This window comes from Anabas testudineus, chromosome 6 (genome assembly GCF_900324465.2).
Source record: "Anabas testudineus chromosome 6, fAnaTes1.2, whole genome shotgun sequence".
Taxonomy (NCBI): Eukaryota; Metazoa; Chordata; class Actinopteri; order Anabantiformes; family Anabantidae; genus Anabas; species Anabas testudineus.
The window spans coordinates 10,786,774-10,799,333 of record NC_046615.1 but is presented as its reverse complement, the minus strand read 5'-3'; the positions used below and the strand labels follow the sequence as shown (position 1 = coordinate 10,799,333).

General features: G+C 42.1%; 2 protein-coding genes across 4 annotated transcripts; one reads left to right on the top strand and one right to left on the bottom strand.

The window, feature by feature from the left end:
- Positions 1-20: 20 nt before the first annotated feature.
- Positions 21-3,527, bottom strand: rad52 (RAD52 homolog, DNA repair protein). Of its 2 annotated transcripts, XM_026366240.1 has the most exons (12): positions 3,438-3,527; positions 3,063-3,122; positions 2,527-2,628; positions 2,306-2,399; positions 2,161-2,228; positions 1,923-2,041; positions 1,742-1,817; positions 1,416-1,639; positions 1,129-1,319; positions 661-741; positions 313-552; positions 21-233 (listed from the first exon to the last, which is right to left on the bottom strand). In XM_026366240.1, exons 2-12 carry the CDS (start codon positions 3,114-3,116, stop codon positions 172-174), a joined length of 1,311 nt encoding a protein of 436 aa, XP_026222025.1. In that variant the 5' UTR covers positions 3,117-3,122; positions 3,438-3,527; the 3' UTR covers positions 21-171. The 2 variants fall into 2 exon arrangements, with proteins under 2 accessions (XP_026222025.1, XP_026222027.1); XM_026366242.1 differs by lacking the exons at positions 3,063-3,122; positions 3,438-3,527 and adding an exon at positions 2,966-3,049.
- A 1,634-nt stretch (positions 3,528-5,161) lies between these two features.
- Positions 5,162-12,363, top strand: prr5a (proline rich 5a (renal)). Of its 2 annotated transcripts, none has more exons than XM_026366239.1 (11): positions 5,162-5,403; positions 6,625-6,755; positions 8,304-8,429; positions 8,519-8,599; positions 9,052-9,100; positions 9,272-9,329; positions 9,437-9,528; positions 9,630-9,770; positions 10,321-10,456; positions 10,557-10,835; positions 10,926-12,363. In XM_026366239.1, the coding sequence occupies exons 2-11, from the start codon at positions 6,625-6,627 to the stop codon at positions 11,195-11,197; spliced, it is 1,365 nt and encodes a 454-aa protein (XP_026222024.1). In that variant the 5' UTR covers positions 5,162-5,403; the 3' UTR covers positions 11,198-12,363. The 2 variants fall into 2 exon arrangements, with proteins under 2 accessions (XP_026222024.1, XP_026222023.1); XM_026366238.1 differs by lacking the exon at positions 5,162-5,403 and adding an exon at positions 6,298-6,408.
- The last annotated feature ends 197 nt before the right edge of the window (positions 12,364-12,560 follow it).

The following is a 12,560-nucleotide window of genomic DNA, read 5'->3' as shown; positions in this document are numbered from 1 at the left end:
ATTTATGTGAATATGTTTTTATTTTTTACAAAACCAGGTTAACATTTTTCCAAATGTCAGATATAGCAGCAATTCTTTGTAAAATAAACTTAACAAATGCATCCAATAAAACAATGAAATAAATATAAAACAAAATTAAAGGTAGCTGGATCCTAGAAACCACATAAAATCTCAAGTGTCCAGTCGGCGTTTCTTCATGTACTGTCCTTGTCTGTATGGACTGAAGGCTTCACCTGTAAGATTGAAAAAGAAGAACTGACGTTCACATTGCAGCTCACTAACATGTTAGTGTCTCTGCACATGAAACTTCACCTGGTTTCGCCTGATACTGGTTCTGCTGTTGAGGTCTGTACTGAGTCCTGTCGTGTCCTCTGCTGTACGACGGGGCCTCATCTGGAGGTCTGCCAGGAGCTCTCTGCGGGGTTTTACTGCGTGTGAGCATCTGGTGATTCCCAGGCGTGCTGGGTCTGGACCCTCTGGGAGGTGGGCCACCTGTAGGGACATCCAGCTCCTCAATCCCATCCAATGTGAAATCCCAGAGCTCGGGATCATCTGCGGAAGAAGAACAAAAACAGAAGAGAGTGATGCTGTAAAAGGTGAAGAAAGGCAGGTTAACTGACTGTACTGTCAAAGCACGTTGAGCCATATGGTGATTAGCACCTCCTAAATACTGATCCCTGCTGCTGGGCTTCCTTTGTCCAGAGGCTGCACCATTGCTGAACTCAGGTACAACGCCATGTCCTGCAGAACAGATAATTTTTCATAAAAACCACCAAGAGCAGAAAAAAAAAACTCATGTACACTTAAAAGTTAAGAAAGAAAAGCCTTGACCTACTAGTCCAGAACTAGAAGACAACATCATTAGCTGTGTCACATTTGAAATGACAGTACATCTGATGTTGTAATTTATTTACTATTTCAGCTTTTCAGTATTTCAGAGTAATCATTTAATTAACAAGCAAATCTGCAACTCTGGTCTTAAAAATACATTTAGTCTAACAGTTAATGAAAAACAAACAAAATGTAGTTCTGTAATTTCAAATGTAGGAACACGTGGTAAAGGAAAACCTGTCCTGTGCTTGAGACCGCTGCTCTAAGCTGAATGAATTATGTTCACAAATCTTTTACCCCCACTGGATCCTTGTCCAATAGTGACGTCTGTGTCCTCCGACTTGGTTTGATCCTGTTTCTGCTGCAGTTTCTTGGCCTCCATCTCTCTCCTGAACTTCTGTTGAAGCTGCTGCTGTCTCAGCTTTCTCAGCTGTTTGGGATCTGTGTGTGTTTCAAACTCAGCAACATCCACTGACTCCACGACAGGTCTGAGAAGACGAACGTGGGTCATGCGACTGGAGATGATGCACTTGAGATGAAGAGGGCAGAATCATTGAAGACAAACTAGAGCCAGAGCTGTTTACCTGCCATTCTCACTCTTCTTGTCGGGGGCAGGTCCAGCGTTAGGAGTATGAACCTCTGAACAACTGTGGTTCTGGTCAAGTACTCGGGGCTCCAGCGGCGTCCTGGCAGGAACAACCGCAGACACAAGCCTTTGCTCTTGAACTAGACTGGAGAACCGGGCCTTCTCCACGCATGGCTCACCCTCAGAACGTTTAGTTTTGGCTGGGTCAAGAGGAGGTGGAGGCTTTGTGTAGAGGAGAAGTGACAAAATTCAGCATTGACATAATTCAAAGAAAATAAAACCAAGATGTTTAAACTTTTTATGCGTATACAAACAGTATCTGACCTGTTTGGGGATCTTGTTAATGGCGAGGAGGTATTCCTTATCCAGGATGCAGTTTCCAAGGGCATTACCAAAGCATCTTAGCAAAAATAAATAAATCAACATCAAAAACACTGATCAGACGTCTTATAACTAAATCACCTTTGTGGTTCTTTTGAATTATAACAACTGCTCAGTCTAGTACTTCAGAGCTCTCTTCATGCCATCGGTGACAGCTTCCTTTCTCGCCTTTTCCAGTGAGAGAGCTTTAGACTTCAGTCCCTCACTGACTCCGTAGCCTACGTCTTCATGAAATGACCCATCCTGGAAGAAAAGTGTGTTACACACACATTTATGGCGACAACAGTCACAGCACAGAATCTCATCGTATTAAAATATTGCTGAAATTACTATTGATATAATAAATATGACTACAGATCTACCTTCAGCTGCACTTTGATAAACGCGCTGACTCCGACATAAAACTTCCCATTGATGAGATCTACAAAGTCTGGAAAATACAAAGTGTTTTGTTTAACAGTGAGTCGACTTTAACAGAAATCTTCGGCACCCGGAGGCGTGTCGTACCGACGTTCTGCTGGGAGATGGAGTGAGACCATCCGTTGTATCCAAACATCTCATTAGCGAGACTGATGACACGATGCCCTTCAACATAGCACACCTGTATGTTGCATGTTATTGCAATCACAGAAAGTTTACATGACCACATGATATACAGACACTTTAAATGTTTACATCTGCTTCACAGGTGGAGAAAACACCGGGGGGAGAGATAAACTGAAACTTACCCTCTGTCCTCCTCCAGCCATTCTGGTACTGATGTACTCTGGTCCCAGCTTCTGTCTCAGAGCGCTCTGCACCGCCTGGTACTCCTCAGCTGTGTAGGTACACTGTCAACAGAGTTCACTCACAGATTAAAATAAATAAATAAAATAGAACATTTCCACTTTTTTTTAATACATGTTTATTCCTTTGTATCCCTTGTTATCCACTGCAGCATGATGACATGAGTAACAAAACAGTTCAGTGACATGTAAGCGTCATTTTAGTCACCACATCCTCCTTATTTCACATGATTATTCGTTTATCCATTATCAGTCATATGCCTGTTACAAAGCTTTAGGGCAATTTGCAAGGATGAATACACACGAATGTCCACTGTGACAGAGGTTACTTCACATTTCTACATGATAATAGCCAGACTTCCCTCGTTACTGGTGTGAATACCTGGTGAGACATGACAATCAGTGCTTTCTTCGACCACCTACAGTCGTTCAGGTGATGTCGGACACCTGAACATCGATGTGTCCCTGCAGACACCTACCTGTCCGAAGCACCTGGGTGCAGAGACGCTGCTGTCCTCGGTGTTAGTGGACATGATGGACTGAAATGCACACACACACACACACACACACACACACACACACACACACACACACACACACACACACACACACACACACACACACACACACACACACACACACACACACACACACACACCAAAGCTATGAGTTCAATGCGGTCCAGTGTCAGCTCCCAAACCTCTTCAATGACTCATAAAGCTAACTTTAGCTTATTAGAAGCTGCAGCTACATCGTCAAACTAAACGACTAGCGCCCAGCTAGCTTAATAACATGACATTAGCGCCGACTGAACGTCGGTATAACTTAGCCAATCCATGTAAATACAAACTCACTTGTATAGATTTCTCAAAAGTAAATATAGAGTTAAATAAAGCAGGAGAAGTGCAGGAATATGATCAACATTTTAGCTGATCGATGGATCATCTGAACTTCCCGCTCGGAAACCGGAGGAGGAGCTTCTGCTGCGCTGCCTTCACGAGCTGTCGGAAAACAGAGCAGTACGCCGTAAAGATGTAATGTACACACGAAAGAAAATGTATTTATGGGATTTATTTCCCATTTTTTCTTTCTTGGGAGTGACTTTAAATGGAATATAAAGTTCACTGTTAATCTAGGTGTTGTTTTTCTCAGAGTTTCCCCAATTGAAACTTGTTTTGTGTGTTGTTACAATTGTACGACTGTAATTTCTGAGGTGTTTTAAATGCTTTTGTTGACAATTAAAACATTTGGGTTAATTTCCTGGTTGTTGTTGTTGTTGTTGTTGTTGTTGTTGTTGTTGTTGTTGTTGTTGTTGTTGTTGTTGTTGACATTTAATGCTACTGATTATTGTAAGTTCTGTATTATGTTGTTGTTGTTGTTGTTGACATTTAATGCTACTGATTATTGTAAGTTCTGTATTATGTTGTTGTTGTTGTTGTTGTTGACATTTAATGCTACTGATTATTGTAAGTTCTGTATTATGTTGTAATGTTGTTGTTGATATTTAATGCTACTGATTATTGTAAGTTCTGTATTATGTTGTAATGTTGTTGTTGACATTTAATGCTACTGATTATTGTAAGTTCTGTATTATGTTGTAATGTTGTTGTTGATATTTAATGCTACTGATTATTGTAAGTTCTGTATTATGTTGTTGTTGTTGATATTTAATGCTACTGATTATTGTAAGTTCTGTATTATGTTGTAATGTTGACTTGTGGAGATCCCAGGACCAGTAGTTACAACATGTGTAGTGGCAACACATTTTGGTTTAGGTGGATAAAAGATGCACAAATAAAATTGCTTTGCTTGTCCTGTTCTTCACTATTATATTTTATATATTTTTTATTTACTTTTAACGTGGTTACACTGTGAGTTCATGTTACAATGGGTCTTGCTGGGTTTTTACAGGTTAAGGATTAATGTGCTCATCTTTGATCGAATAACAGCATTTTACTGCTTGAACAGTCTCAACATACACACACGTGTCCTGATTTAGATTTTGTCACAGGTGCTTTTTGCTTAACAGTGAAAATAAAATCACACATTTTGAGGAATGGACTGATTGTTGTTTTAATATTCACTTTATTGTAGTAAAGTTGCTCATGAGACTCAGGCATCCGATTTACATTAGGACCAGTGGAAACAGGGGATTAGGCTCTATCTGCATTGACAGATGGTGAGACTCCCACCGAGTTAAACTGCATAGATTGGGGTCAGTGCTGGACACCGTGCGTTTACCACCTCCTATTCACTAAATGTGGTCAATTCGTATTCAGTTTATTAACTGAAGCTTTATTAAGCTTCATGTTCACACCTGTGTGCAGCCTCCTGTTGTACACAGAGCAAAAAATAGCATCCTGCTTTGTTTGGAATAAAATAAAAGAACAAATGAAATGACCGTGCTCATCCATCGCACGGACACTCTCATGCTCCTGTCCTTGTTCTCCTTTCTTTTGTGTTGTTGTAATTCCCCTCCTTTGCATATCTAGAACCACGATGCGCATCCACGCAGCTGACGCTCGCGGCCGCGTCCAGGTTCGCTTTGCATCTCGTCAAAACAAAGCGGGGGCGAGCCCGAGAGCGAGCGAGCCCGAGAGCGAGTGATCGGCGGTGTGTGTGCTTCATGAACAAGTCCCTCGCCACCGCACCGCAGGTCGGACCCCTCATCCGTCCGCACCCCGTAGCCCGTGTGGGTGCGCAGACTGGCGGGGAACCCTGAAGGAGCCGTCCGCCAATGAACCCAGACAGCCGACACTTCCCATCAGTCCTACATGAGCGTTTCATCCCACCAGGAACCACACGACAGGATCAGCCACGGTGAGTGCTGGCTACAGTGGGCGGGCTGAGGCGCACGATTCACGGCAACTTTGTGGCCATTATGATTCAGTTTTTACCTATAGGTGGACTTTAGACATCTGCGCCACACCTGGGTGTGTTCACGGGACGTCCACGTTGTTTACAGTGAGACTTAGTCTCATTGATTCGTCCACACAGGTATAAAAAATGAAAAAGAGAAAACCTCCACGTACGCACGACTGGCTGCACATTCCTCCCTGTAGGATAAACGTGGATTGCCGATTGCATGTCTGGCCGATTGATTGGTTATCTTATGTCGAATAAACATGTCGGAGGCTGTGAAACAGGACATCAATGGGCCAGAAAAGCAGTATAGACTAATAGAAATGAAAAGTGGCATCGATCAGACTGTAGTCGCCCTCAAAGACGAGGAGGAGGGGTGAACAATAACAGAAATGCCCAGACTGGCGTGGCATGGCATGACGGGCAGACAGATGGAGTCCAAAGGAGATGTGATCTGACTCTAATCAAACTGCAAGTCGGTGCTTCACTCAACACACCGGTCATGCATTTTACCACTTGCTTCCATGGTGTCAGTAAAGGCTGCTTGTGTTGTGTCTTTGTCTGTAGCAGCCCAGACTGTTGTTCTCCCCTCTGACCAGGGGATGGTGCCTTTCCATGTCCACTGTGTTTCTATGGGGAGACACCCAAATAGTCTGTAATATCATTATAATGTGCTGTTCCAAGAGAAACCAATGTGGCTACGTGACTTTTACAGGATTAATAAGCACACACACTCATACTGAACATGCTCACACATGCATTTCCCTTTTTTTTTTTTTTTTTTTAGTCCTCTGAGGTAATGAGTGTGATTGTGGTAAGACTGGAGCGTAGATAGGTTGGGCACTTTCACAGTGTTGAAATAACAGACAGTGACAGAATGAGGAAACTGAAAACACCCAGTCGATTTTTATAAGTCCTCAAGGAAGCTCACAAATGTGCAACTGGTCCTGTCTCCATATGACAGTAAGTTTTACTCTACATGTTTTGTGTTTTAGTGCTGTAAATATATTCACTCTAGTAAAGAAAGGAGTATGTAGACCGTGTCAGACATTCTTCATCGATGCCTCACTCAGCTGTAGGATCAGCCACGTGATTGGTCCTCTAGGCTTCTTGCCTTTGTTGACACCTTTACCCAAACCGTAATAACTATTTCCCGTTTTTCTCCCTTCTCGTGTGCAGATGCTTGATGGACTCAGGCGGAGGCATGCCTCCCGGCAGTCTCCCCGACCCCTGTCCCTCAACTTCAGCACCTTCTCCGCTCCTCCTCCGAGCCCGGACATTGACAGCAGCAGCGAGCATCCAATCAGGAGGTAAGTCAGTTCCTGGGATTAACATTTCACGACTCCATCATCCTGGGAAATGCATGAAATATTCATCAAGATTCATAAAAAGCCTCACCATCTCTGGTCCCAGAAGATTTCATTAACCCACAGAGCTTTGCCTGAAACACACGTTGTCCCAATTATAATAATCTCCTGCTGGGATGTTTGATTGACTCGTGTGTGTACATCTCATCAGTTTGTACACTTTCTTTCTATGTTCCTGTGTTTGTGTGACCGTGAGTGTGGACGGGAGTCTGTTGTTTACTGTGGTGCTGTCAGCAGAGAGGGAAGTACTTAAGTAAATTTACTGTACATAAAAGCACTGTACGTTAAATGGGTGTACACTTAATGTATCCAGTATTATAAAATGCATTATTCTAAAAATGAAGCATTGCACATGAGTACTTTGACCTTTGTTACTTTTTTTCTGATAATATGCTTTTACTTAAGTACCATTGAAGACACATTTAATAACTACATATGGCGGGTATCAATAATGAACTCTAAGGTGCTGCTAGGTGCATCGTGTTACCGTTAGACGGAACCAGGCCCAGCTAAGCTAAGCTAACTTATTCATGGTTGTAGCTTCATAATTACTGGACCAGCATGAGGGTGGTGTCCGTCTTCTCAACTAACTCAGCATCGACGTGAATAAACCACATTTCCCAAACTGTTGATCTATTCCTTTCACCTCTTACTATTCAGCTGTGAGCCAATGTTCACAGCCCACACAATATATGTGTGACGCTGTTAGACAGAGTAGAACAGCTTATTATTCCACCCTTACAATATTTTCAGGACATTTGTAAGAGGAGAAAGTGGATATTAGTGGATTAGACAGCATGTCTATCAACATCAGTGTAAAAAACAGCACTGATCAGGCTATACTATATATTATACTACTCTTTTTTTGTTGTCCTGCACCAGCTGTGCTGGAAATAGCAGGAAAACCTCCTTTATTGTCCTGTATTGTGTCAGCGCTTCCTATCCCTGTTTTTGTTGTCGTTAATAAGCCGGACGACGACCTCTTCCACCTCCTCTCTGTACAGTGACAAGCACAACAAAGTCCCAATTGCTTCAGTCTTCTTACCCTGCAGTTCCTCCGGCCTCTGTGCATAAACATTTGTTTGCATCAATGGTTGTATTGTACTGACAGAGAGGGAGGAAGAGTATGCCCCCATCATTGCATGTGCTATTGTTTCCTCCTCTTCTGAGACTTCGGGCAGCGTAGTGTCCCACCTCTCAGCTTGGCTCCACCCATCCTGCTTTTAATGTGCTTCCCTCTCTCACCATGCATCATCCTGTCCTACTTCTCTCCTCCTCTGTCACCGGCTGCTCTTTGTATTGTCATTGTGCCTTTTTCCCTCTGCACACTCTCTCTCTCTCTTTCATCTCTCATTGCTTCTATTCTCCTATTCTCTTCTTTACAGCAATCTCCGCTGGTGTCTTCTCTGTGTGTCAGCTCATCACCTGACCATCTTTCCCTCCTGTCCAATACTTACTGTGTACTCACTTTTGTTATATCTCCTTCATGAGGACTCTCCACCGGCTGAAGTTGATGAGCTCCCCCAGTCTCAGCGAGCTGGGCAAGAGCGAGAAAAGTTCTCCAGAGGAAAGAGGGGAGAAACAGAAGAGGGCAGGAGCCAACGCCACCTGGAACAGGTATGCCGACTAACATCTGTGTGCATAATGTGATGCTTAAATGTGTTTGGAGCAGTAACATAAACCCCAGTTCACGTTTGGTGTTGCAGCATCCACAACGCTGTCATAGCAGTCTTCCAGAAGAAGGGTTTGGCAGATAACGAACTCTACGTCCTCAATGAAGGTGTCCGGTGAGTTTAGACAGCCATCAACAAACTCATTTAAGAGAGAACTTCCTTATTTGAGATTCTTTATGTTATTTTGAGCTATAATTAGTATAATTACTGTCTGTTTTGTGTTTGCCGACTGTTTCCTTGTGAATGAGTTTGTTTGTGTCTGTAGTGCACTGTATAGGGGCCTGGGGAGTCATGTGGTTGTGCCAGATATCTTATTATCTTTCCAAGCCAGACCCATCCCTTCTATCACATCAGCCCCCGTTAAAGCTCAGTAAACACATTTACATGTGCAGAAAAGCCACGAGGAGGCTGAGACATGCAATTAAATGCAACTGAGTAGTAAATTGCAGGATATAAACACACACACATTTAGTTACAGATAAAAGTTGACTACTGTTCTTTGTATATTTACTCATGTTAATTATGACATTTGAAATGATGCAAATGTCACCTGTTTGTTTTCTCAGACATTTGTTGAAGACTGAGCTGGGGTCCTTCTTCACAGAATACCTTCAGGTAACTATGAAAAGAAACACGGTCCAGAGTGGCTGCAGAAAACGTCACTCAGATACATGAAACCAACAGATATATGAGACAAGAGTATGTTTTGTGAAACTTTCAAGGTGCAACATTTTACAGTAGATGATACTCAGTAACTCAGACATAATTACTGTTTTCTTCTCACAGAACCAGTTGCTGACGAAAGGCATGGTCATCCTGCGGGACAAAATAAGGTTCTACGAAGGTATAGCTCATATAACACCCAGTCTGGAAATATGCTGGGATTGTCTGTGGCAGAGAATGAGTCTTTAATCACTGTCTTTTTGGTGTGTTGTTGTGCCACTGATGCAGGTCAGAAGTTACTCGACTCTCTGGCAGAGACGTGGGACTTCTTCTTCTGTGATGTTCTCTCAATGCTGCAGGCCATCTTTCATCCGGTTCAGGTACACAACCATCTGTGGAGTCGGTTGTTTGTTTGTGTGTGTGTGTGTGTTTGTTGCTCAAAGGCTCAGTTTCAACCAGTTCTCCTGTTTTCCGTGTGCAGGGTAAGGAGCCCTCTGTGCGACAGCTAGCTCTGCTTCACTTCAGGAACACCATAGTCTTGAGTGTAAAGTTAGAGGACGCCCTGTCTAGACCGCGCGCCCGTGTGCCCCCCTCTGTTACACAGATGTTGCTTATTCTACAGGTAGGTCTGCAGGCTCCAACACTCACTCACTGATTTTTGTTCTTTTGGAAAATCGGCATTATGTTATTTCAAGTACAGAAGGATAAATCACTGTTGCAGCTCTGCTCCTTCAGTCCTTCACCAATGTAGCTTTTTGTATCAAGACATAAATATACACACATTAGACTGAGTGGCAGCAGAGTAGTGGAAAACACTAAAAATGACCTCCATAAATTCCCTGTGAATTGGATTCAGAACCCATGTTGACATTTTATTATTGTTTATTCGTTTTCCTATAACTGTTTTAATTTATTTTACTATAACATGATGGAATACATTGTGGCTGAATTCTTTGATATTAGAGAAATGCACCACATTCTGGCTTGTAAGAACCTTTAATCATAAAATGTTTGCAACTTTGACTTTATATATTTATTTATTTCTGTTATATTTTATTTATATCTAATATTTATAGGACTTATTCCTACTATTAAACTTGCCATTAATCTTTTTTTCTCCTACACTTGCACTCAGAATTACCTTAAATTCACAGTTCAATGTTTGTTTCTAGGGGGTCCATGAGACACGTGGTGTGAATGAGGACTACCTGCGGCTGGAATCTCTGGTTCAGAAGGTGGTCTCACCGTATCTGGGCACCCATGGGCTTTACTCTGGAGATGGTACCGAGGGTCATTGCTGTGTTCTGGGTGAGGCTATACGCACATAACCCCAACAGCAGCGAGCATTAACAGTGTTTGTGTCTTCGGAGTGACATTTCCTTACCCTTCTTCTCCTCTCATCTTGCAGAGAAGCGTTTACAGTGGGGCTGGCCCAAATCTGCAGATCAACCGTCTAAAAACCCTGTGGTACGATCAAAAAGCTACAATATCCCTCTGCTGCTGACCCCGGTGGCTGAGTATGACCCAGATGCCAGCTCTGTAGGCAGTGGAGGAATTCGGCGTCACTCAGCCTGTGAGATTATATCATGCCTGGAGGAACAAGGACTAGCCTACACTGACCTGGCTCCAGGACCTGAACTGTCTGGCACCTCCTCCAACAGGCTGTGTGTGGGCTCTCAGTTCAATGGTATGACACAGATTAAGATGTCTGTATCCATCATAATGTTATTATTTCAGCATATGATTACTTAATAACCCAGCATCATGTTTTTCAAAGGTATCGGACAAGCAGGAGCCAGCGCCATGGACTCCATCATTCCCCTTCATTCCTCAGGAGCCTTGCATGGCACGGAGGCCACGATGACAATGACTGATCTCAGTAAGGGTGCCTCCTCCACACCGCCCAGTGAATCATCCAGCCCTGAAACCATAATTGGACAAGTGCTAGAGTCTGCAGACTCGGACTCAGATGGGATATTTATTGATTTCCCACCTCACTCCTCAGAGGCTATGGGGTACAGCCGCGAGAGCAGGCAGAGCACTGTGTAGCTGTGGTTGCCTTAGGAATGCAAACCACCAATGTGTACGGTAAAATTATGGGATACAGATTAAAGACATCTTAGAACTACATTTCATTCAGTGGGTACCATCTTCCTTTTTTTACTCTAGTACGATGAGTTTCCATGACAACACCATTTCAAGTGCTTTCAGTGGTGAGTGAAAACCTTGTACCTCTGAAATGTCAGGTTTTTAAGAATCATTCATAGTCCTGCTGCTATAAAAACTTGTGTATTAATAAGAGTTCTGAGCAAATGCACAATTTAGTCTTGAGTAATACTTGGTAAAAACTGCAGTGCCCTGTGTTTAAACATTTGTGACCCGTTTCAAAAAATGTTCATCTTCTGTACAAGCCCATTGGCTTAGAAAGCATAGGGTGGATAAGTATTGAGACATGGACTAATGGTTTTAGTTAGATTTGTCAAATAGCATCACTAGCCTCATTATGTGGGTCACAAAATCCTTCAGCTGAAGTCAAAATCACAAAAACCAAAGTTGGAGTCATGAGGTTCTCACAACAGTGGGTCAGAAACTTTACATATTCGCTGTGTCCTAAATCGTTCTGGTTTTGTATATGTGCGTTTCAAACCTCAGATCAGTTTTATTATTTCTGTTTACGCTCTGCTGTCTGCCGTTTGGCAGTAGCACAGTAAAGAGGCTTTCTGCTTTCATTTCTCTATAACACTTTATAAAAATGTGGGCTGTTTAATTATTTTTATTTTCACTGAGGTCTAATGCAAAATCCTCCTCTTAGAGGAAACATCTGTGTGACAGCATTTGTGTTTCTGTATTAGCTTTGTACAGAAGGAGTTTGAGGAATATGCCAATGTTTATTGTTTACATTTGACAAAGACATTAATATTTTGACTGAATGTTGTCTCACACACTGTATTTTGCACCACCACTACCTTGTAAATAAATGTGTATTGTTGGTTTTTAGGACAGCTAGATAGTGTAGAGTGAGCTTTTACCTTGAAATGAATTGAGATTTTAATAAGGGCTTTTTAACTGAATCTTTTTTAAATGATGTTTTACCTCAAGCGTTTTGTAATTTACTTTTTTGACAATCTATCATGTCTATGGGGTTGTACTTTGTATTAATTTGTTATACTAGCCCAGTTTAAAAAATAAATAAATTTCAGTAATATTTAAACACATTGTTACTGTATCTCCCTCTGTTTTGAACAGTCAGTACGCCATAAAGATTTAGGATAAAGTTTTAATTAAACATCTCTAGGAGTAATAGGTGAAAATATAAAACTACTGGGCTCACCCAAAAATAACCACTCTGTGTTTTAATTTGTAAATTTAACTAAGGTTAAGATTCAAGGTTGTACACTTATTTCCAAAGTCA